Source organism: Excalfactoria chinensis, chromosome 2 (assembly GCF_039878825.1).
Source record: "Excalfactoria chinensis isolate bCotChi1 chromosome 2, bCotChi1.hap2, whole genome shotgun sequence".
NCBI lineage: Eukaryota > Metazoa > Chordata > Aves > Galliformes > Phasianidae > Excalfactoria > Excalfactoria chinensis.
In genome coordinates this window covers 11,464,513-11,489,673 of record NC_092826.1, presented here as the reverse complement: position 1 = coordinate 11,489,673, position 25,161 = coordinate 11,464,513, and the positions used below count along the sequence as shown (strand labels likewise).

The following is a 25,161-nucleotide window of genomic DNA, read 5'->3' as shown; positions in this document are numbered from 1 at the left end:
CGTAATGAAAAATACACGCTCGAGTAAAGCTGAATGAAAAGGATGATCGTTGGTGCTGCAGGGCAGGGCAGGCCTGGGCAGTACACGAGGCAGAGCGCAGCAGCCCTTTTCCCATCGCATCACACGCAGCCCTAAGTGCACAGAGGCAGCTATTGATCACGTTGGCCTCCACACTTAGAAATCTTGGGATATGCACGTGATTGTTTCCATATTGTAAAAAATAATAACAACCTTAGGCTAGCAGGTTGGGCCATGTGTGTACGCACTTAGGGTGCGTAAAGGCATCAGCACTGTGCATAAGAGGTTTGCTGGGGCAGGAAGCCGAGCGCAGCCATAGCTGGGTGCAGCTGGTGGCGCCGGCGACAAGAACTAACGGAACTAACAAAAACATTGCCCGCCTTTGCCCCGTGTGAGGCTCGAACTCACGACCTTCAGATTATGAGACTGACGCGCTACCTACTGCGCTAACGAGGCGGCTGGTAGTAGCTCTCCCCTACTGGCTGTCGAGCTCCGCCCGGCCCCGCGATGCCGCGGAGGCTGCCCGCGCTCCCGTGTCCTTGTCCCGGTTGCCAAGGGCATGGCGGCACTTCTGCCCTCAGTACGGTTAAAAGAGGGCGGGAGGAACAGCTGGGCCCTCCCCGCGGCTGCCGGGACGGGCTCTGTGCCGCAGTGCCCTGTGGTGGCAGTGTGGGGCCTCACAGTGGCTGTGTGGGACCCTGTGGTGACCGTACAGGACCCCACCGTGACTGTGTGTGGGGCTGTGGAGACAGCATGGCGCTCCGTGGTGACCCTGTGGGGGCACTGAGGTGACCGCAGAGGAGCCTGTGGTGGCCACATCTGTCAGCAGCGTGGGGCTCCAAGGTGACAGTGTGTCCCTGTGGTGGCCCTGCACATCATCCATGCAATAGTGTAGGGCCTCAAGGTGGCCGTGAGGTGACTGTACGAGACCCCAGCCTGACACTGGGGCCTTCCCCGGGGTAACTGTGGGGACACTGGGTTGGCTGTGTGGTCCTCAAAGTGACCAGGAGGGACCCCATGCAGTGATGGTGTGTGCCTTGAAGTGGCAACGCAAGGACCTCAGGGCATCGGGATGGACATAAGGGACCATTTGGTGACCATATGGACCCCATGGTGGCCATAAGGAGCCGGGGCTGGACAGCAGGCAGGGCCGGTGATGGCCCTGCAGGGCCCGGGGAGGCCCTGATTGGTGTTGACAGGGCGCGATCTCTCACGTCACATTAATTAGGCGGCATCCTTTTCAACATAATTGCGCGGAGCAGGTCACTAGATAATTAATGACTTTTTGCTGCGTCTGACAGCTGTGGGCGGATGTCGGGGTGGGGGGAGGGCAGGGGACAGGTCCTAAAGTCACATCGCGAGCTGTGCTGCTCGGACACCACCTCTCCAGCCCTCAGGTGGGTGTTCCCTCCCCCAGAGATCTGCGTGTGAAATCGGAACCACTTCACACTCCTCTCTGTTTTTATATGGATGCTTGTGTCGTGCTGACATATAATTCTTTCCTTTTATTTTCCATAAGGCATCTGAAAATACCGTGGGGACACAGGCACAGAATCTGGGAAGCTACCCTGGAAAAACAGGCCTCTGACGAGCCCTGAGGACACCGGTGCTCCCGAGCGTGCTGGTAAGAGGCACAGCACTCCTTCCAGCTCTGAGGTGCCCTGAGCAGCCCTTCCCTGCATGAGGCCAGTCAGTGTCTGCTCCACCCAGCTCTGCCTATGGCCCCCTCCAGAGCCACAGCACCTTGAAGCAGCGTGGAGCAGAGCGATGGCGAGCCCAACCTGTGTGATAAAAGTGTGTCACACGTGCCTCTGCATAAAAGCATGCACGCAAGTATTTATGGAACACCTGGGGCACGGTGCCTGCACACCCTGCCTCGCCTCGCCCTGCGCAGTCATACCAGTCCGCCTGGCTCCCAGAGGCGCTGCCTCTCACCCTACTGCGAACCCCTGTCCTGCTAATGACAGCAGTTGGGCCACCACGGTGACAACGTGACTGCAGAGCTGCAGCCTTCAAAAAAAAAAAGTAGGAAACCAAACAAACAGTGCTAAATGTGCACAATCAAATGATGAGTGTTTGTATTTCTGATGCTTTGAGGCCAGCTCACAGCCCTCCCTCCACATAATGCTCAGGATGTTTGGGAAGGGGTGTTTTTCTTTTAATAGGACAGCATAGTCACAAAGCTTTAAAGAAATAAGTGAGTGAATCGTCCATGGTAATAGCAACATACTGTGAACGGGGCACAGTGACGAATTTCAGGTTTATTTTTAAGCCTGCCTGGCAGCATGTAGGTACAGACAGGAGTCCGTAACCCCTTCTGCCGTTCTGAAGCTATGGACGTGGCTGATGTCTTCGTCCCACTTAAAGTTTTTGCTCCATAGCAAATGCTATGGGAGGACAGAGAAGCCTCGAGCTGTTTTGAAGGTTGTGCAATGATACTTGGGAGCCTACCTGCTTTTGCTTGAATACTTTCCTCGCTCGCATTTCACAGGATGCTCCGAGAAGAGAAATACAGCCAAATCAAACAGCCCTGGTAATTGGATGCGAGTCCTTCGGATTCCCTTGGGGTGAGGTGGGTGCCTCGCAGATAAGCAATCTAATCAGCTTTGTACTTGTGTCCCATCTGGAAACAGATTGTTGCTGGAGTACAACATCACCTGAGTAGTAAGCTTGGGTTGATTCTGAAGATAATTGTACTGACAGAATCGGGGAGTGTGAATTTGCCAGAGGTAACAAGATCTCTTTGTTTTTATTCAGAGTTAATTCGTTCAGCCAAGGCGATTTTACGCAGGATGCAGACTCCCAACACGACGGGCGATTGCGTCGCCTGCGCCACACATATGCATGGTGCCTACTCTGCAGATCGGCTGCTGAGACACAGAGCCATGAGCCACCCCAGACACATGGGCAAGATAAAGAAGCGGCTGGAGGACATCAAGAACCAGTCCTTGAAGTCAACGAAAGCAGATTTCAGCCATAACGAAAGCATCAGATTGGCCACGGACGCTTTCCTGGATGGTGGGACAGACTCGTATCTCCAGACTTTAAGCAAAGAGGGAGAGGTGGATTTCCTCTCCTCGGTGGAAGCTCAGTACATCAAGGAGAACGCCCGGGAGTCCTATTATGCTCAGGAATCTCCCGCAGATGGGGCGGCCGCACAAAGGCAGAACGATGGCGGCTCCCTGCCTTCAGGGACGTACTTCCCCACCATTTCTGACAGCAGCGAGCCCGCTCTCCTGCACACATGGATTACAGCAGAAAAGCCCTATTTAAAGGAGAAATCCACAGCCACTGTGTACTTCCAGACAGAGAAGAACAGCAACATCAGAGACATCATACGCCGGTACATCAACAAGACCACGCAGGTATGGAGAGAAAGCTCGTGTTACTTTGCATGTGCTTGTCTTCCTGCCCTTAGAAAGACTGGGTGAAGGCACTGTGTGATTAGAGCCAGCCTCATGCATTGCCATGTAGCTTTGCTCTAGCAAGAGCCCACTGTTGCACAAATGCATCGCTGTCACTGCCTCAGTGTGTCTGCCTGGCGGTGGTCATGATGGGGAACCAGTCTGTGGCACCCCAGCGCCAGGCTGCAGGAGCTCTGCACAGCACTGTCCTACCATGAATGAGAATTAAGCTGAAGCAAGCTCTGAATAAACAGTGGTTGTTGTGAGGGATTGGTGTGAGTGTGGGTGGACAGAGCTCCTCGAAAAGGGGGCATGAATGTGCCAGGAGGTGTCCCCCAGGGAATGGACCCATTCAGAAGGCATCTCACCAATACTTTATCTGTGCCGCTAAAACGTCATATAGAGCCTCTGGGCCTCACTCAGAGTGTGGGAGAGGTGCAGGGGAAGTCTGATACAGACAAGTTATGGGGACACAGAGAGATGCCTGTCACAGGGCAGGTGTCCATGAGTGGAAAATCTGAGGACAAACAGCTGAAGGGGGCAAAAACCATTGGCGGTGTGTTCTGGTGGTGTTGTGACAGCTCAGATCAGTTTTCAGGGGAAAATATTTGGCACTTCAGATCTTTCCTTATCACTGTCAAGGGATTTTGCCCATGTAAACTCAAGGTTTCATTGGCAGCCTCAGAGATGAATGGTCAGAAACAAACTCTTTGTGACTGCTGTATTAGAAGGGAAATGTAGGAGCATCTGAGCCTTCAGCAGCAGCAGTGAAATCCCCAAGGGGGATGCAAGGCTCAGAGCACTGGGCCGTATCAGTTGCAGGGAGTGATTTTCTTGCTGTATGGCAAAGTATTGGCCACATCCTCAGCCTTAGGTGAGGAGCGAGAGGCCCTGCCCAAGAGCTGGGAACCCAGCTGCTTTCCCATGGAAATGGTGCTTTTTGCTTACTTCTTGAAAACGGTGTTTCTAGGGATTGTGATCACACACCCGTTGCTTTTAGGTAAGCAAAATATTATTCTGTTCTGAAAACTTTAGGCTCAAATTTCTGCTGGCTGGAGAAAGGCAAGAACTTCAAGGAACGACTGGATGTTGTATTGAGGGACATGGTTTAGTGGGAGCTGTTGGTAATAGGTGAACGGTTGGACTGGATGATCTTTTAGGTCTTTTCCAACCTTGGTGATTCTATGATTCTACCATACATATACCCAGGTGGAAAGGGCGGTTTGTAGGTTCTGCTCTCCAGTACATCTTTGGAGCCCTCTAGAGTCAGAGCCATTGGAGCTGGGACTAGTAATGCTGAAGGTAATAGCAGAGAAAAATGCTTTATCTCAAGAGGAGAAAAAATCTAGGGGAAAAAATGGGAAATGCAGCATACAGCCACGGTGTACATCCTGCTGACAGTGGGCAACTGCTTTTTGAGTATGCTTTTTCAGTGATGGGAATTGATAGCATGTGATAGGGGGACATGACGGATATGATAGTACTTAAGGCATCCATTAGCAGCATAAATAATAGAATAAGGAATATATTTGTGGATGACATCAAACTGTGGAGAAACAGAGAGCAGAGAGTACTATAATCCAAATAGAGTGCTATAATCAATTGGACTATGAACAATTGGACTAGTTTATCTTTGACATCTTTTCCAACCCTAATGATTGTGTGAGTCTATAACCCTGACATCCTTGTGAGGCACAAATTGTAAAGTGAAATTCAGGCAAAAGAAATGAGGAGTATTGCCAGGGAAAGAGAAGAGCCAAGTCAGAAACACGAATTGGGACCAACTGGTGAGGAAGCAGCGCGTGAGAGTGGTCTGGAGCTACGGTGAGGCTGAGTGTGAGACAACAGTTCTGTGCTGTGTATAAAGGCAAGCACGGTCCAAAGTGTGCTAACAAAGTGTGAACATAAGGTGTTGGACAGCACTGGGCAATTACCTGGCACTGGCAGAGCCCTTTCTGAAGTGGTGTGCTCCAGCAGCAGAATGAAGCTATGGGATCCTCACTGCTCCCCTAATGATGTGGATTCATTAGTCTTGTGGGATTTATATATGGGGGTGGAAAGGGGCTAAGTTTGCTGTAAGAAACAAGAGACTTGTTGAGTCAAAGTTGAAAGAAATTAGTGGGGCAGATCTGCAGAAATACTGTAAAAATTGTTTTCATTGACTGTATTTTCTTGAACATGACACCCTGTGAGGGCATCTATGAGGGGTACCTCCTGGAGGTGAGGTGGGTACAGCTGCACTCAGCTGCCCTGGCAGACACCTCTTTCTGTGGACAACAGCAGGGAGGATGGTGAGACCCCAGAGCTCAGCCTATGGGCTCTGATGTGAGCTTGGTTTTACAGCACGTTTATGGTTCCTTCAACCACACACTGCCTGGACGCTGTGAATATAAGCAGCTGGAGGGTCTTTTATGGGCAGTCCATGCTGCTCCAAGGCTTTTACACAAGTTCCTGCTGTTGGTGACTTTGGAAATGTGGATGTATGTTTGAACTGAAACAATTAGCTCATAAATTATTGTGAAAGTTGGATGTAAAAGGAAATAAACACGGAGCTGTTGCAGTCTGTCAGCCCACTACCAACTGCAGGGAGCGGATTTAAAAACAGGACTTCTCCAGACATAAGTTGTAACAGGGAAAGCGTCATTCAGTGCTTGCTGAATGTATGTGACTTATGAAAGGCACTTGGCAAGAGCTGTGCTCTCTTATTCTAGCTACATCCTTATTATTCTCCGATAAGTGCTTTAATATTCTTCCTAGTGCTGAAATCTCACCTACAATTTCCTGGTTCACATCATGTTTGGTGATGAAGTGCATGTCATGTTATGTTGGATTTATATGAACAATAAAGCAGTGAAGCAACGTGTCTCATTGATTCAGTGATGCAGAGGAGAAGCAGAATAGATATCTTCCAAAGTTTGCATTCGTTGGAGTTTAAAAGAAAACAAAGAACCCAGGGCCCTGGGGACACCTCACTGTCTCCTTCCAGTACTTGAAAGGAGCGTATAAACAGGAGGGGGCATGGCTGTTTACGAGGTTGGATAGTGATAGGACAAGGGGGAATGGTTTTAAACTGAGACAGGGGAGGTTTAGGTTACAGATTAGGAGGGAGTTTTTCACACAGAGGGTGGTGACACACTGGAACAGGTTGCCCAAGGAGGTTGTGGATGCCCCATCCCTGGAGCCATTCAAGGCCAGGCTGGATGTGGCTCTGGGCAGCCTGGTCTGGTGGTTGGCGACCCTGCACATAGCAGGGGGGTTGAAGCTACATGATCATTGTGGTCCTTTTCAACCCAGGCCATTCTGTGATTCTATGATTCCACGAAATACCCACCACATTTCAGGCAGCCATGACTTACATCAACTAATGCTTCTGCTTTTTCCCCTAGGTGCTGGCTATCGTGATGGATGTATTCACAGACACTGAGATCCTTTGTGACCTCCTGGAGGCAGCCAACAAGCGCATGGTGTTTGTCTACCTGCTGCTGGACCATGGCAATATAAATCTCTTTTCGGAGATGTGCGACAAGCTGCAGATTGCTGAGGATCTCTTCAAGGTACTGTGGCTCTCAGGTTCTTTGGGCTTTGGGTTAGAAGCACAGTTAAGCTAGGGTCATTCCTAGCATCCCTAACATGTAATTAAAACAGAGAAGGAGACTTCCAGATGTACTGTAATCTAATTATCCTCTAAAAATGCCTATACTTTTCCATGCATTAACTTTTGAGGAAGTTAAGGCATTTCCATTAGATGTCCATTAGACTGGATGTCCATTAGATATCCATTGGACCCTAAGAGAGGTAATCTGGTAGCCGTAGGTAGTGGGGAGCCTGAGCTGCACACAAAACCCTGCACATAAAAATCCTGGGTGGCCAGAAAGTCTGAACTGGGTTCTCCCAGGTGGGCTGCAAGGGCCGAGTTCTGCTGGCAATGCCTGACTCATTTGACTGCTGCTCTTGATCCTCAGCCTCAGTGTTTTAGTTTAATTCCATGGGTGTTTGCATGAAATGTGATAAAAATATGTTGTTAAGGCTTTGCTTTAAGGGTTATGCCTCACATTTAGCTGTCTGCTAACTTAGTCCAACTTCATCTCTGCTGGAGGAAACTGACCTTAAAATTAACCATCCCTGGAGGTGTTCAAGAACCATGGAGATGTGGCACTGAGGATGTGGGTAGTGGGCACAGTGGGGGTGGGCTGACGGTTGGCCTAGGAGACCTTAGTGGTCTTTCCAACCATAGAGATGATTCTATGAATCCATACCATGGGCCAAATACACCTTCAGCTCTGTTCAAATGTACTTACATTTGATACGACATTGGTGGCTATTCTGGGCTTCACCAGCCACTCAGTTGCCTATACTGACTAGAAGAGGAAAGGTTTTGCCCTTCTGCATTATGCCATTGATGTATCAATGTAAAACAAGAGGGATGAAATCTAGAGCTGAGATGTCAGTGGAGGTGACAGACTGTTCTTGGCTATGGACACATCTCTAGTACTCATCTGACTAGGGAGAGCAGCCATACTGTCATGAGATGCAGCTCCTTTGTGCAAGTTTTCGTGTATGTTTATTTGCCCATTGAAAAATTAGCTCTGAAAACTTGGCTGGGCTTCCATCATGCCCAATGGTGTCCATGAAGAAACCATAACAGGAATGGGGGAAGTGAAGCGTTAAAGGCAGGAGGGAAAAAAGAAGCCTTTTCCGTCCAATTTTTAGGTCAAACAAACAAACACGTAATTCATTCTGTTCAAATAATTCTTTTTTCTTTATTAGAACATCTCAGTCCGCAGCGTTACTGGAGAGGTGTATTGTGCCAAATCAGGCAAGAAATTTTCCGGACAAATACAAGAAAAATTTCTTATCTCCGACTGGAGATACGTTCTGTCTGGATCCTACAGGTGAGGTAACACCGCTGCACTTATTTTTCTTTGTCCTTTTTCCTTTTGCAAGCTGTTGTGATGATTTCAGGTACAGGACGCAGCATCTCAACAACTGGGCATGTAGTTAAGGTCCACAATCCTCAGGTCAGGGAATTTCATGAGGCTCTGAGTTTGCATCGAGTAAATAAAGTTCCTAAGCCTCGTGGTTACATAGATAAGCATCACAAATGACTGAGGTGTATCCTGGAAGCTCAGATACAAAAAGGACAAGAGAAAAAAATTACAGATGTGATTATTTAATTAAAAGGATGAGATTGTTTTCCTTAATCCAGGTTTGTGATTTGGAGACTTAATTGCTTTGATAAAACTGTGCCAGCAGGAAGATTAACTGTAAGAGCAAAGGCAACTGTGGACGTGTGAGGACAGCAAAGGCTGTAAGAGCTCAGCTGTCTCCAGAGGCAGGCGCCCATTCTTTCATTCACTTTCCAAATGAGCTGTCAGACAAGGAGTGAACAAACCACGTTGGTGGCTTTTTGTTTGATTTATGGGACTCTGCGGCTTAATTGTTGTTCAGTTTTCTCATCAGATCTGTATAGAAATGCTAAAACAGAGTTCTGCAGAGAACAGAGGATATGTGGGAAAAGGAGGACTGAGCAAGACATCTTTGCTCTAGCCAAGAAGGTCCTTTTTGGCTTTTATATCCTATAAAAAAAAAAAAGAGAGAGAGGAAAAAAGAAAAAGCCGTAAGTCTGCAGTGCAGTCACTCTTCTCATTCTTTATTGCTGTTGCATCATCTTCTAAATTCAAGAGCCTTGTCAAAGCTATCCTACATTATCCATTATCTCCTATGCAGCAAGCAAGCAGAGACAGTGGGGTGGAACGAATCTATATGCTATTTGACTTCAGCATGCTCAATTTGTGGATTCCCCCAGCTTATAAGCGGCAATCAATACCTGGCAGTGCTGTGGGCTTCTGGCTCTCACTCCATTCATCTGAAAGTTTTGTTATCACCGAATCTTACCCACCAACCTCTGCAGGTGTGAACAATCTTAAAAGAGAGTAAAACAGACGCTTCTGCAATGTATTGTTGGAAAGGAAATTTGAGTAGATCTCAAAACTAACAGAAAAAAAACTTAAATACCTTTAGAACAAAGGGAAATAATAGCTTCAAGCTCAGGGAGGGCAGATAAGGAGAAAATCTGTACAGTGAGGGTAGTGAGGCACTGGAACAGGTTGCCCAGTGATGTGGTTGATGCCCCGTCCCTGGAGACATTCAAGGCGAGGCTGGATCAGGCCCTGGGCAACCTGCTCTAGCTGTGGTGTCCCTGTTCATTGCAGGGGAGTTGGACTAGGTGACCTTCAGAGGTCCCTTCCAACTCTGAGGATTCTATGATCTACGAGTCTGTGAAAACTCACAGAACTGTCTATTCCACCTAAGTGCTGTGCTCTGCGTGACTTTTTGACAGCAGGCTGAGGGAATAAAACAGCCCTTTCGGTACCCAGTGCTCTGCAAGGGACCAGGGCTTGCTGCTTGCTGCCAGAGGGTCTGGGAACAAAATGTGTTGGCCTCATAGACAGTGAGGAGGGCTGAAGTTGGTAATCAGAGGAAAAGGAACCACCATTGAGCCTTTGGGATCTCCTGCTCCAAAGCCATTGCTTCGGTCACATGGGTACATTTGGTTCTGCCCAAGAACCAAGAAGTTCCTGAATAAGCTGGCCCTCTGTCCTTGGGCAGAAAGCACCAGAGCTGGAAGCAGCACACATCCACACACAGTTGTCTAACATCACGTAGTCTCACCGTATGCACTTACTGTATTTCTTCTTCTTGTTTGGAATCTCCTTAACAGTTTGATGGAGGACAGGGAAAGATTCTGAGCGTGTTTCTTTGTGAGTAAAGGCAATGCCGCGCTAGAGCAGCAGCTGTTAGCAGACAGCAGGGAGCTGGCTTGCTGGGCAGCTTACCTCAACAATCAAGGCTTTAAGTTTAGAACGGTTTGCCTAACGCGGATGAACAGTACCCACATTTTAGTAGCTTATTGTGTCTTGTCATGCTCAGACATTAAATGTATAGTCTGCATTTCATAACAGAGAGCTGGGGCTCTTCAGCCTGGAAAGGAGAAGGCTCTAGGGAAACCTTACAGCAGCCTTCCAGTACCTGAAGGGAGCCTACAGGAAAGCCGGAAAGGGACTTTTTATAAGGGCAGGTAGCAACAGGACAAGGGGAAATGGTTTCAAACTGGAAGAGGATAGATTGAGACTAGATAGTTGTGTCTTTACTGTGAGGGTGGTGAGACACTGGAACAGGTTGTCCGGTGAGGCTGTGGATGCCCCCTCCCTGGAAGCATTCAAGGCCGGGCTGGATGGAGCTGTGAGCAACCTGGTCTAGAGGGAGGTTTCCCTGCCTATAGCAGGGGGGTAGAACTACATGATCTTAAAGGTCCCTTCCAACCCAAACCATTCTGTGATTCTATGAACTGCCCAAGCAGTGTTTACTTCACTCCTCCCCTTGCTCCTGAAATAACAGTATAGAAACAACGTGTGTCCCAAACCTAACCCTCTTTAAGACTGCCCCAAACCAGCAGATGCAAACTGTGTCTGAGGCTGTCAGCCCTTCTGAGTTTCACAGCTTTGTCAAAACATGACAGCAACAGGATGTGAAGCGCACACACCTACAGCCAAACCTGGCTGTGTCGGTAATGCTTCTGCAAATCCAGCATAGCTAATAAAGTCCCACAGGAATAACTGGGACACGGGGTTTTTTTTTGACACTGAGTAACCCTGGGTTCAAACCCGGTGCTGCTCTACGGCCTCTGCTGCACAACGCGAGCCCCGCTCAGCTGGGAGTAATTACATTTTGTTTTATTGATGATGCTGTGGCACAAGGCAGTCTGCGCAACTCAATCAAGCCAGCTTGTGGTTTGGAAAAAGAGCACAAATGTATGTTTGCTGAGTGGATTAGGGTAGTGTGTAAAAGAAAAATCATTTATGGGCCGTGGAGCGTTCTGAGGTGTGTCTCTGGATCCCAGAATAAAAACTACTGCGGTGTTTATCCTTTACAGCAGAGTAGGTGGTTTATTATTATTATTATTATTGTTATTATTATTATTATTACTAATTTTGTAAAGGCTGTAGAAATATTTTTCATTTCATTCTACCTATAGTGAAGGAAATGAGCACTTGTCCAACTTGTCGATGCAGGTGTGCTGGTTTGCGTTGTGTGGGGGCGGGAAGCCACAGGAAGGTTGGGTTTCTGTGAGCTTCTCCTGACCAGTGCAGACAGCAGCACGGCACGGTGCAAACAAAGGACGGTTGTTTTTCATTCCTCACATCAGTTCTGAGTGAGTGAGATTACAAATGGGGGCATGTCGTTCTGCAGGCAAGATACAATGTATGTTTTTGCAGACAAGATGCGATAAGACCTTAATTCAAGCACTGCAAGAGGAAGAGTGGTTCGTAATAGGGGTCTAAACTCAGACTGTGGAACAGACACCCAAATGTGAAGCATTTGACTTTAAGTGCTAACATGGATGCGGGTCTTGGTTCCCATCACTCACCCTTGGGAGGCTGTAAAACTTTACAGCGTGTTTCTTGAAGGTTTTAGTGGCAGCAGCAATAACAAGGTTTGATCCAGAAGTCAAAAAGAGAGCACTGATGTGAACTGACCTGAAATTCAGCCAGGACACCATATCCATCCTGTGTTTGGACCATGAGCCGCAGCACTGCCCCAGTGGGGACCTCCCATTCCCAATGGCTAATCCTTACCATGTCTCTCCTTCCAGCTTCACGTGGTTATGTGGCCAGGTTCACCGCAACCTCCTCTCCAAGTTCACCGGTCAAGTTGTGGAGCTGTTTGATGAGGAGTTCCGCCACCTCTATGCGCTGTCCAAGCCAGTGAGGGGACCGAAGTCTCCACCACGCACCATGCCCTTCCTCTTCAGCCAGAGCTGGGCCCTGCCACGCAGCCTCCCCGACAGTGACGAGGGAAGTGCTAACACTCTTTCAGACCCCTTGAGCAGCCTCTCAACTGGAAGCAACCATCAGGCCAAGCAAACCCCAAGAACTCTCATATTCAGCAGCAATTTCAGCCCCCAGTCACCTCTGCATCGAGTTAATTCCTTCCACAGCTTTGTCTCATTCACACCCCCCCCAGCACAGCCGACCATCCAGGCTAACTTCTATCAGCCGCACTACGTGGCCGATAGCTCTGCAGCTCTTTATAACAACATGAACATTTACCGACCTGTAAGAGTTAGACAAGAGGAACCAAACAGGACAGGCTTAAGCTCACCCTGGAGATGCCTCCATAAAGGTAACCTGTTTGCATAATCAGCACCTTGCTTTGAGTTGCAAGTAAACGTAGTGAGGACGTGTTTAGCAATCACTCGTATACTGACGAATACAGAAATTCTGCATAATACAAAATAAGGATGATTTCAGGTCTCCTGTTTTGTTTTGGTGTTTATGGATGCTTTGTTTCCTTAATTAAAAAGCCACCTGCTATCATGTAAACACCGGCTGCATCACAATCCCAATAAGAATAAATGTATCAATGCTGCTCACAGTGCAACACTGCTGCTGCCAAGCACCTGCCCGTGGTGCCACTTTTGTGTATCAATAGATTGAGGTGGTTTCCATGTGGCCAGGCACCTGAAAGCAGGCTAAGTCAGTTTCTTACTCTGCACTTCATACAGTTGCGTAAGGAGCTAATTCAGGAGGGCGAAGGCTGCTATTTACGTGCCAGACTGACACGCTGCTAGCAGCAGGAGTCCACCTTCACTCTGTCATCACAGCTTAGTCTCGATGTAGGAGGACTCCTTTATGGCTGACAGGGAAGCACAGTTCCCACCTTCATGCTGTCCCTGATGCGGTCTGCTTGAGCTGCACAGCAGTGATGCCTGTTTGCAGGGTTTCTCTGGACAGCCCTGCAGGCTGTGAACTGGACGGAGACCAACAGCTCAGGGCACAGAGGACACCCTGCAGCCAGCCTACGCTCAGTTTCACTCATTAGCAGCATGGGTGCGTTCCAGCACGCTTTGTTCAAAACCTCCAGTCCCACCAGCTCAGAGCAACCTTCCTCATTGCAGAGCAGATGAGTAGATTCAGACTGGAAAATGAAGCCAAGGAAGGAAGTAAAGTCCTGCTAGCAGCACATCTTTCCAGCACTGAGTTCCAAGTCATGTAAAAGTACACGGATCTTGGAAATCCTCTCAGCAGTCGTTTGACAGAACCTTCAGTTGGAGATAAAGGTGATGTAAAGGAGTGCCTTGAATAAAAGGGCGTTGCAGGGGTTCAGCAGCTTCAACCAGAATGCCTGCAAACCTGAGAAACGTTCGATCAGATAACGCGTGAGAACGAAGGAAGCTCCTGTAAGCACAAAGCAACAAGCAGCGAGATAATATGTGAAATACAAAGGACTTCCACCCACTACACTGATGTATCGGCACTTCATTGTTTTTCAGATCTGCTGTCCTCCATCTTTCATCCGGCTCCAACAAAACCAGAAACCCAAACACATTTGTTCATCTGACACACCTCGCTGCCTTGTGCCCTGTTCTGTAAGGCTAAGGGATTAAACTGCATTCGTATTCCGGGGATGATGAAAAGTGCACGTAGCAGCGACATTTTAAGCGAGGAGTTTCTCACCCTTGGAAGAGCTACAGCTTTAAAATTATAGCAGTGACGTTTCCGGAACACTGTAAAAGGTGAAAGATGGATGCACGCTGCATGTGAACATTTTTACCCGTGGTATCAGATCTTGGAGACCAAAGTAACACTTAACCCTTGCATATCATTGTAAATGCCTGTACATAACAACAGTTTTTGATTCCTTGGCAAGAGGGGAACTTTTCCTATGAGAATTCTACTGAACTGTCTAAATATGACAACGAAATAAGGTAAATAAAAAGAGAAGACTTTCATTAAAATGCTTTTGAGAATCATTTTGTAGCTTCATTTTCTCTCCACTTGTGCACCTTCCTGTCTCTGTTTCCAAAACCCTTTCCATAAAGCCATGAAGAGCACAGCTGATAAGAAATTGTGTTTTGTTCCTTCTGAAACTGACAGGAGTGGGAGGAAACGTGTGTCCCTGCTGCCTTGGTTCGGTCCCTCGATCCTGTTGGGGCCCAGCTGTGGGTGGCATGGAGGGGGTTGTGGACTCACCACCCTCTCACTCTGAAGCCCTCATCTCCCCCATGAAATCCACACAGGAGCCCCTTCTCATCGCTGGGCACACATGATTTGCCTGCAGAGGTCTCAGGGAGCGCAGCTAATGAGAAGTAGGTGAGGGACGTGTTAATAGCACCCATGGAGCGTTGTGAGTTAAGAACCAGTTTCAGCCTTGGATCGGGGATTACAGCTTGTGTTAATTCAGACGACAGCTGAACCCGAATGTCAAATGAATGGAATTTCAGTTCTGATGGAAAACAATCACGAGTTTACCATTTCAGCGAGGAGTTATGCCAGAAATGCTCGCAGGCTCCCACAGGTTTGATTGCTCAGTGATGAAGGGAACGAGCGCTTACAGGCAGCTGCAGAAAGTACCTGTCGGGAAGGCCAGGGCTGGATGCTGACAGCCTTCATCAGCTGGTGGAAACACTGCTTCTGCACTGAGAGAGCGGCCTGAGCCTCATTAGTCCCAGCAGTAACGCCTTCCTTCACCTCAGAAGGGAGCAGGATTCCAATGCTTACCAGCACAACACCTCACATGCTGCTTGCACACACTGATCCTTCCAGGGGCATCAAAACTGGGCTCAGAGTGTCCTGCCCAAGGTCCTGGATCATGAGCGAGCATCGGAATGACAAAGCCCAGCTCTGGAAACAGTTAACAGATTCTTGCAGTTGGCAACGCTAAATTTGCAATGTAACAGAGCGTGGAGCAGCAGTGCAAGTATTAATACCAATAAAATTAATACTGTAAGAGCCAAAACACGAAGAAAGCTGTTGCAGGCAGATGTAGAATTGTGCGGAGCACTGACGTGATGCTGAGTCATTCAGACACAAGATGGAAACAAATCAAAGCCCCTCTGAGATTAGAGGCAGAAAGCTGGGGTTGGAGGTGGCGTGCTGAAAGTGGGCCAGAAAAGGAGTGCAGGTAGCCAAGGTGAGAGATAGCCAGCACAATGAGACCAAGGAATGTTCCATAGCCCGGCACAACAAACACTGCTGACTTGGAACAGTAGCTACACAAGGCATTCAAAGCAACATTCATGTTGTTTTCTTTGCAGCAGAGAAAAACAACTTTATTGCTGTGTTTGAGAAAGCAGTGCTTGTTCTTAGGGAGTGCTGCTTGCATCCGCCCTGCCGGGTGCTGGGGAGTTCACTGCTGTGCTGCCAGTGTGAGACAGCCACACGTTCACCAACCACACACACCAGTCCCCAAATGGCGCTGGCCATGTCGCTGCGTGTTTTGGACGGCTCAGCCATGAAATAACAGCATTTGGCAAGCACTTCATGCGCTGCTATTTCCACCTTCTAAACAGTGGAGCTGCTGAGTTCCCACGAAATCTCTCTACAAACCTGGGCCCACAAAAGCTGTGTTCCAGCATCGTAACTACGGAACCTAATTAGGAACTGTGGGAAAGCAAATTATGTCCTTTGTTTAGGGCTGCTCGTGACCATAAGTTTAAGAAGAAACTGGGAGAAGTCCCTGTTCCAGTAACTCAACTACTTTTGCTGATATGCTTGGCATTAAGCTTTCTGTGTTTGTCATGCCTTTGTTGTAAGATGTTCTCTTGTTGATGGCAACGTCATAATTAATTTACAGCCCATTAAGGACAGCCACGACTGAAAACACGCAGGCAGGCTGCTGAATGACAGCAGTCAGGCCTGTGTGCATCCCAGGTGGGCTTCTCTGCCATCCCAGCACTGCTCAACTCACGCACACACACAAAAATTTCCACCTAGCGAACACACGCATGACTAAAACGAATATCCCGTAATACGATGTGAATTAATGCTCATCCAGGTTTCCTTGCCAAGACATCACCTTTCATAACAAGCTGACCAGGATGTGGCTTAATCGCATTAAGTCACCGAACTATCAAAGATAATTTGACGTGGCTGAAGGCAATATTCCATTTTGTTGGAGAGGTTTCACAGCTGATTTAACAGGAGGATACGCTGTACCAAGTGTTAGCAACAGATGTCTTATGAATCATCTTAAAGCTTTAAGATCCATCTCGAAGCTGCAGCTGCATCTAAAAGTTTGTTCATGTACAGTGAACTACGTTTCCATTGTGAGTTACTGGAAGTCTCAGCTCTCTTTAGTACTGCAGAACGAAACCCGAAGAGAACGTGAGGAAAAGTCACGTGAAGAAAAAATCAATTACATCTGAGAGATCCCTACTTTTACACTATAAACTGTATGCTTACAAAAAGCCAGTGAGAATTTCAGCATCAGAGTTTAACAGGACCGAACGGGGCAAGAGCTCACTTCTGCCTCAAATGCGAATTGTTTCAAACAAAAGCAAGAAGACATTTGCTGCCTCCTGCACACCCAAAGCACACAACGTCAATGCTTCAGAACATAAAGCAAGGAGGTGTCACTGTGAGCTGAAAGAACAGGTATGGATCCGTACCATGCGGGAACAACACTGCTGATTTTCACAGCAGAGGTTTTTCCTTCCTTGCAGGGTTTTACAAAGGAGATGTTCTGACCGAGCACTCCTCGCTACGTATAAACAGCCCTGACAGCTTTGGCTTTCCATGTGTAAGCACACCGAGGGCCGGGCTATAGCGAGTTCTGTGCCTGCAAAAACATTCAGCCTGGAGGAAATCTCCTTCCACTCCTAAGTTAAACATTCACTATTCAGATACTTTCCCAAAACCAAGAAGTTATTCCTATTGACAGCTTCACAGCATAAATGTATTAAGATCCAGCCATCCAGCTCCAAAAAGAAAATCACTGCGATGTCAATTAATCAAGAAATATTACAACTTTTAATTAAGAAAACGGCTTATTCTGTGGCTTCGAGTGCAACAACACAGAATTTGAAACCAAGACATTTTCTAACTGGACATCAGGAAGGAAAAGCAGCATCATAGGCCCCAAAGAACCACTGGTGCTTCAAGAACACCGTGAGGTATACAATGGACAGCTATCCCTGAGCACTCCATACTGGATCTCTTAGTATTTCAAATATAAAGGAATCTGTGGACAAAAGAGCTTTGAGACACCAAGATTTCAAACATTTACTTTCTTGAAATACATCCCATATGGAAATGTAAAAAATAGAGCATGAACCATTTGCATGCATCAATCCGTAATCCTCTGAAGCCATGACAGTAAGTACAACAGCCCTACGTCGCCAGAGGTGGGATGTGTATATCTGGAGAGAAATGCCTGTCCAAGTGGCGTAAATCATCTCGGAGAATATCGAACCATTTGATCTCAAACTCTGAGGCCGATGTGGTTACCAGTGATGACAGTGCTGAAGAGCCCATGCATTTTACCTCACCCTGAAATTCCTCTTTTAGTTTTTCTGGTATAAGATCTGCTCCCATCACCTGCAACCACAGGAAGAAGAAAGATAGGAAACAAGTAATGTGACATTAATGACAGGTCACAAGCACCATCCGCCATCGAGGCAGCGTTTCCAAATCACAATCAAGTTGTCTGCTGCGCTGTGCCATAAATATGGAAAACTGGGAGCCCAAACTTCACAGCTCCACAACCTCCACCCAACATGCCCAGGTACAACTATACGTGGGGAGCTTTGCCCTCTTGAACAGCAGCACAAGCCCCACCGACAGTTCTGTGTTCAGCACCCGCCCCCAAGAGCGCCAGCAGCGATCTCCCACCGAGGAGGGAGGGTGTCAGACCAAGGGAAGCAAGGAGAGCAGCTCCTTGTCAGCAGCACTTTGGGAACCTGAGATAGTCTGCATGCTGCTGCCCTCTCATGGATGGAAGCCCACAGCGCCGCTTGCCAACTCGGCAAGGACTTGGCTTTTATCAACTGAAACCTGACAACGCTGACAGCAAACTTAAACATTTTTTTGCTTCCTTTTGTTCTTTCAAATAGAACTCCATAGACGCTAGAAACATTTAAGCCCTATGAATAAAGCCATACGATGTGATTCTCCTCCTCTGTGGTTCTTTTAAGTTAGAACTCAGTACATCAAACGGAACAAAGAAACAATGTAAGAAGAGCTTTTTCTGCAAATTTGCTGAAATAATGAAGACTTGAATAATCCAGTGGCCCTCAGTGACGTCTCCATTTGCATTTCATTCTTATGATTCACTCTGTGGCATCTAAAGTGGCAGAGATAAAACTTGCTTCCCAGGAAATGCACAGCAATGATACATCTGTAAATACGAGTCCAGCGAGAAACCTAACAACCGTGAGCATTCCTGCAAGGAGAATTTCAGCAGCACGGAGATACACCTGCATGACATAAGCCAGCGCTACGCAGCTATTGCAGTCAGTCCCAGATAATGCAGTACCAGGACATCGCCCTGCCTAATGTTCCTTGCTTCCTGGTACGGTCAATTAGCCCAGGGGAGCGTCAGGCACCCAGTCCTGCAAGCATGAACCGGCCCACGTACCTCCACCAGGACCTGGTGTGCCTATGTACATGCACACACACACAGAGAACACTCCCTTACCTTGGTCACCTGCAGCAAGGAGTTTTCATTTAAACCAAACTGTGCCACTTTATCGTCAATTTCTTTCTGACATTTTATGTTATTCTCGAGAGCAAAGGATGACTGCTGCAGTTGAGTAAGCTGAAGTAAAAGCCTGGAATGAAAAAAAAGCAGTTAGAAAGGGTACAACTGGCACAAGAACAACTAAAACCAACTACAAGATAATGCTTTAAAACAGCTCTTCTTCACATTTTCCAGCTGAGAAAACTGAACACATCTGTATTGATCTATTAAGGTCATTTTGTGTGCGCACAGTGACTGAAGAAATACAGAGAAGAACTTCTGAATAAGGAAATGCCAGGTATCTCTGGTGCCTCTACACGCAGTCATCACACACTTGAGCATTAGCAGTACTGCATCGAGTATCCCTCATCCTTATTCAGGCCTACGGTGACAGCAGTGCATTGCTGCATGCAGCAGCGACCATCTTTGCAACCTGAGAAGAGAGAAATTTGGTTCTGTTCCGACAACCACCAAATATCACCTTCACACAGGTTGGTGTGGGAGTATTTTCTAAGACCTTTCACTGCTCTTAAGTTGAAGGCAGAAGTCCAGAAGTCAAGGAGTCGATTATTTACAATGCTCTGAAACATTTACTGAATAAAGCAATACTAACATCCCTTTTCCAGGTGCAATTTACCCATGCAGCACCCACGTCTCACTTATACCCAGCTGAGCTGAATGCACCAGATGAGCCAACACGTAACCCTGCGATGGGAAGCTCACCACAGAGAAGCACGTATGCTGATAGAGAATCACGGAATGGCCTGGGTTGAAAAGGACCACAGTGATCACCTGGTTTCAACCCCCCCGCTATGTGCAGGGTCACCAGCCACCAGACCAGGCTGCCCAGAGCCACATCCAGCCTGGATACAAAGCACATGTTACACCACCATGCAGCCGAGCAAGGAAATCCCAGAACTGCCAGGACATTCAGTGACTGACACATTACTGAGGCAAGGGGGAAAAAAAAAACAGGACTACTTTAACAAGAAACATTTCCTAATTATCTCTTTGAAATATTATATTTAGGAGATTTTTGTTGCACACAAAAAATTTAGGAAGAGAAGGATTAAAGGGAAAGAGCACTTTAACGCAGCCCTGTCAGTCAGCTGTCACCGAGTTCATTTTTCAACCTCATCCATTATGCAAATTGGTGCATTATTAAAATAATACATTTTTGTTCAGGCACGAGGCTCCAGGCAAACAAGCCAGGTGGCACTCACAGAAGGAAGACGGGCTCACTTCCCTTTGGGGGACTTCAGCTGCTGCATCTTTAATACCAAAGCAGGAACAGCCACGCTCTAACAGGAGCATTTGGAGGAGAACAAACCCTTTTGTATATCGTTATTTGAGTTGCATAACGGGATTGTTTAAAAAATGCTTTGCTTCTCAACAACACGTGACAGCGGCTTTGTCTTTCCACCCAAATAGCAGTCGTTCACAGCCACCATGCTGGTAAGCTTCGCTTTTTACATCTCAAGTATGAGAGGGTTCTCTCTAGGTTGGTGTTACCAATGCTGGAACAAATCTTTAAATCAGAGGTGGAAACTGAGAACATTAGGGCTGGGGAATAACATCAGTAAAATGATGAGGAAGAAGCTCAGATTATTCCAAGGATGTATTTTGTTACCTTGCTCTAACGAATGAGGCACATGCCTTTACACCAACATCCTTTGCCATGTCCGGCTCCCAGGACTCGCAGGCTGCCCGTTTCCCTTCAGCCTTCCTTCCAGCGTTGTCTGAAGTGCAGAACATTTCTGTTACAGCCTGGCTGCTGCTGCAGGTCTCTGCGCTCTCGCTCTTTGTTTCTGCAGCAGGGCCAGACCGAGGGCCTTCCCTCTGGCAGTCTGATCTGTGAGGCTGGAGATTAATCTCTCCTCCAGCTGACATTTTGAAACTACCATCACTAACCTCTTCGGACTCATTTAGGTTTGCTTCTGGAATGCATAATGGAGACAAGCTCTGCAAAAGGTCCATATAAGCTTCAGCAAGTGACTTCCAGTACCAAGGGTTGAAGGGATGTAAGCAGATCAGCTGCTGCAGACACACGATCTTCTTTTCAGCGTTTTCCAGATCCTGATAAATGGCAAACTGCAGGTTGAGAACAGTCGTTAAGTGATCCGTGTTTGTAGCACCGTTCCTCTGAAAACAAAAGAAAAGAAGATTATAACAGGAGCAGAAGAACAGAACGGTCCTTCAGAGCTTAAGAAAACGTCTCCCTGGGTAATGACAGGCAGATATCCCTAAAGGGAGCTTTCACTACTGCTCTCTTAATTTTAAATGATACTACATGATACCAATCGTGCAAGATCAAGCAGGCAGCGTTCCCTTCAGTGGCCTCATCCCAGTTTGAAAGACAAGAAGCCCGTGAACACTGCTGTTTGCTTATCTGCATTACTGCTTATGTTCTACAGCTGTCCCTCTCTGTAATACGAACACCTTTTGTACGCAGCGATCGGCAGGAGTAAAATTAGCAGATTTCAGAGCCTCTGGACATCTTCTTTTATGGGAAAAACTCCATTTGTGGTTAGATGCTCTTCTTGGTGGCAGTTTGGCAGCAAATATATGGAAATAAAAGGAAGTGTTGAACCGTCGCTTTTATAGTGGAAAGATTTAAGCGTTCATTTATCCCCTTTCTTATAATTCCTATTACATTACATTAATTCTGCCTGGCAGAGCATGATATTTAGTCCCTTCCAGGACTACCAGCTCCCTGCACAGGGAACTCACTGTGGTACAGGGTGTTCTGATTTCTAAAGAGTGATTATATCTGCAGTGACAGTTCCCCTCTGTTTACCAAATACTCTGAGCACTGAACATCCTGGAGGATTAAACACACGCACGTTATTTTTGCAGAAAATGGTCTGTACAAAAGAACTACTGGCAGTATTTTTTACGTTCAAAGGAGATGATTTACCATTCTTTCTGCAATATTCAGAGCTTCCTTGTGCCTTCCTAGTTGAGATAAGCAGCGAGCCTGGCCCTCCTGGACGTCCCGCCTCATGGCAATGTTACCGGGAGGTAAGCGCTGTAAGCAGCTTGAGTATTCACACAGAGCTTTCTAGCAGCATCAATAAAAAGAAAAGACAAGCAAAACAGTGAGAGATTTTCATTTAAAAGCAATTCCAAGACCAATTTTTCCTTTATCCCAGCTCAGTTAGCACCTATTGCCAGCAGCACACAAAGGCCAGGCCAAGAGCTGAGCTCCAAGCCGCCCCAGCCTGGATGGCGATGAGCAGCCCCGATCCTAATTAATGCCTCAGTCCTGTCAGGATTCCCAGGGCATTTCTCCACCTCTCCCCCACAACAGGCCTGATGCAGAAGGGACTGTACGAGCTCACCCACAGGCCTAGGCCAAACATGAAATAAGGCACCTTTATGCCACCTGACTCAAGGCTCAGAGCACTCATCCTGAATTTGGAAGGCCTCACTTCAAACACATGCACTCCTCGGTGAAACAGGAGGTGAGAACAAGGAAGTCTGTCCCTGAGCCCATCTGAATAAGCAGCCGGTCAGAGCAGACCTCGAGGAAAGCGAGTCTCCATCATTCCTGGAATATAAATTCCTCACAAGGTCGTTTGAATTTGCATGAAATAATTAAATATTAATTGGGCCCGGGAAAAAGACAAGAATGAGCAATATGCCGTGTCTTAATGCTCAGGGCACTCACCGAGACTCCAATTAACATTTAAATACATTACATTAAGTATTCAGTGATGCTAAGACTGGAATCTTCATTCCTTCCTCGCTGTGTGAGAGCTCAGACCAAAAGACCAAAGAGCAGAGCTCTCTCAAAAAGAAAATGCAGATATTCCTTGTGAACTTGATCAGTTCTAACACAAAGAGCCATCTCGGCAATATACCCTAAGTAGCTCCTGGCACAACAAAGTATTCCTCTTCCCCCACTAAGCTCACATTCTTCTCAAGCAAAGCAAGAGTTCCCCTCTGTCCAGACAGACCCAAGGAGGGCTGCAGGACACCTCTGCTTGCCCTGCTATGTAATGAAGGGTTATGACCCTGGCAGACTTGGCATTATAAATCCCAAGCAGATTCTGCAGTCAGCTCTGTCCTAAAAATGAGCGTGGCTTCGATCACTGCTCTGCTTGCCATTTCCCATCCACTAGCTTAGGCTGGCAGCAAACATTTTCACAGCGAGTGAAGAGATTCCCGTTTCCTTATTCCCAGGCGCCGCTCTAAGGCAGCATTCTCATATCTGTCACTCTCCTCCCTGGTTCTGGCTCTGCCACAGAGACCCAAGAACACTTGACACCAGACAAATCAGCGTGACAGAAGCAGTGGACGCTCTGTTCTCTGCATCAGTTCCTCAAGGAAGGGAATCAGAGCTCATGGCAAGGAGTAAACCTTCATTCAGGAGGCCTCAGGCGTTTCTCTTTCTGCACGCTTCTGTGTATTCCTTAAGGGCATCCTTCATTTGAGATTGGAAAACGTCTGTCAAGAACAGACAAGGTAACAACAGCACGGGAATAATGTTAAAAAGCAGAATTGAAACCAGATCCGCTAATCCAATGGGTAGGGCAAGAAGAGCGCAGTCAGATACTGGCCTGGTGGCTTTGAAATCAGGGAGCATACAGTGCAAACCACAGCCTGGAACAAGAAGCTATAAGAGCAGAAACATGGAGAGAAGCTGATTTTCACCAGGAAGCAAATCTGGGAAAACAAAATACAGGTTCCTGGAACGAGGACGGTAGGGGCAGATCATCAGTGATTAGTAACTAAGTTAAGGATGCAGCAGTGAGGAGAGGGCCGGGGAGTGCAGCAGGCAGGAACTTAAATGGGGAACATAAAAGCACCTCAAAAGCGTAACCAGCCATCCAGAGACAACAGAGGGGCAGGACAACTACCGACACACAAGTCAACTCTCAGGAGACTGACAACCTGACAGCCAGGGGGAGCTCTGAGAAAGGCAAAGAGCAGCCAGCGAGGTGACGGCGAGTGGATAAATCCTGAGCTATGGCTGAACAGGACTTCAATGATTGCCAACAGCAGCTCTGACCGCTGCTGAACCACTCTGATGTGCAGCTTTGGTATGAGTTGGCTCCAAGTGAAAAACAACCCTTCTGCTGAGCTGCGCAGTTTATATCAGCCTCACGTGGGGAAAGGAGATGACATCTGGCTGGGAAAGCTTGTCAGAATGAAGTTAATGTTACAGTTTGGACACATCTTTAACTCGCTCGGTGGTTCCTGTGCTGGATTCAGGGAGCGCTCAGACACAGAGTCTGGGGCGGTGCTGGGATGGCGCCGGGAGTTGACTCGATGCTCGCTGGGTCCCTTCTAGCTCGGGATATTCTGTGGTTGTTCAGACACACACACGTATATCTATATTCACTAAACTCACAAAGACTACAGGCCTTAAAGTTACACTCCAGCCACCAGCGCTGACCAAAGCCCTGGCACACAGGAGCCACGAGAATACCTCAAACTCCCGTTCCCTGTAGGCCAGGTCAGCCCGGAACTTATGGGCCGTCAGTACTTCGGCGTCCTCCTCGCTGCTGGTCTCGGCGCAGAACCACTGCAGGCACAAACACACCCGTACAAAGCATCTGTAACCCCGCAGCCGCCGCACGCCGAGGCGCTCCCCGGAGCTCTCTCAGCGCCAGCCCCGCGGCCCCGGCCTCCCGCCCCGCCGCAGCCCGGCTCCTCACCCGGGGCTCGCAGCGCTTGGCGCTGTATGGCGGCCCGGCTCCGCCGCCCGCGCCCCGCTCCCTGCTCTGGGAGAACACGGCCTCCTCGAACTCCCAGCCCAGCGGCAGCTCCATCCGTCCCGTCCTAGAGCGGCTCTCTGCGGGCCGCGAGCCGGCAGCGCGCCCCCTGCCGGGCCGGGAGGAGCCGTGAGGGAGCAGCTCGAGGTCGGCGCGGCCACGGGGTCAGCGAGTTGAGGGTGAGTCGGGCTAGAGGGGCGGCGGCGGCCATCTTGGGAAGGCGGTGCGACGTGCTGAGGCGCGGCGGGGTGGGCGGGAGACGCGCTGCTTTGCCCCTGGTAGCGTCGCTCTGTAGAGCCGTCGCGGTTCGGCGGGGTGAGGGCAGAGCTCGGGGTGTGCTGCTCTCAGTTCGGCAGCGGGATGGTCCTCTGTGTAACGGGGTATCGCCGTCCTGCAGGAGGCACGGGGAGACCCAGTCAGCGTGGGGACGATCAGAGGCGGTCGTGCTGTGGAATAGTCCATGTGAACGTCATCGCTCAAAAATGCTGTGTGGAAGCCAA

General features: G+C 48.2%; 2 protein-coding genes and 1 non-coding gene across 4 annotated transcripts; 1 reads left to right on the top strand and 2 right to left on the bottom strand.

Annotated features, from left to right (window-relative positions):
• Positions 1–401: 401 nt before the first annotated feature.
• Positions 402–474, bottom strand: TRNAM-CAU (transfer RNA methionine (anticodon CAU)). Its single transcript has one exon. It is a non-coding gene; the product is annotated as a tRNA-Met (tRNA).
• Positions 475–2,781: 2,307 nt separating this feature from the next.
• FAM83A (family with sequence similarity 83 member A) lies at positions 2,782–14,213 on the top strand. Its single transcript, XM_072329779.1, has 4 exons — positions 2,782–3,383; positions 6,809–6,976; positions 8,190–8,314; positions 12,076–14,213. The coding sequence occupies exons 1-4, from the start codon at positions 2,811–2,813 to the stop codon at positions 12,620–12,622; spliced, it is 1,413 nt and encodes a 470-aa protein (XP_072185880.1). The 5' UTR covers positions 2,782–2,810; the 3' UTR covers positions 12,623–14,213.
• Positions 14,214–16,940: 2,727 nt separating this feature from the next.
• On the bottom strand, positions 16,941–24,888 carry C2H8orf76 (chromosome 2 C8orf76 homolog). 2 transcript variants are annotated; one of them, XM_072327543.1, is made up of 6 exons: positions 24,605–24,888; positions 24,376–24,471; positions 21,859–22,002; positions 20,572–21,083; positions 18,900–19,032; positions 16,949–17,800 (listed from the first exon to the last, which is right to left on the bottom strand). In XM_072327543.1, the coding sequence occupies exons 1-6, from the start codon at positions 24,716–24,718 to the stop codon at positions 17,594–17,596; spliced, it is 1,206 nt and encodes a 401-aa protein (XP_072183644.1). In that variant the 5' UTR covers positions 24,719–24,888; the 3' UTR covers positions 16,949–17,593. The 2 variants fall into 2 exon arrangements, with proteins under 2 accessions (XP_072183645.1, XP_072183644.1); XM_072327544.1 differs by lacking the exon at positions 24,376–24,471 and having other exon boundaries at positions 16,941–17,800.
• Between the last annotated feature and the right edge of the window lie 273 nt (positions 24,889–25,161).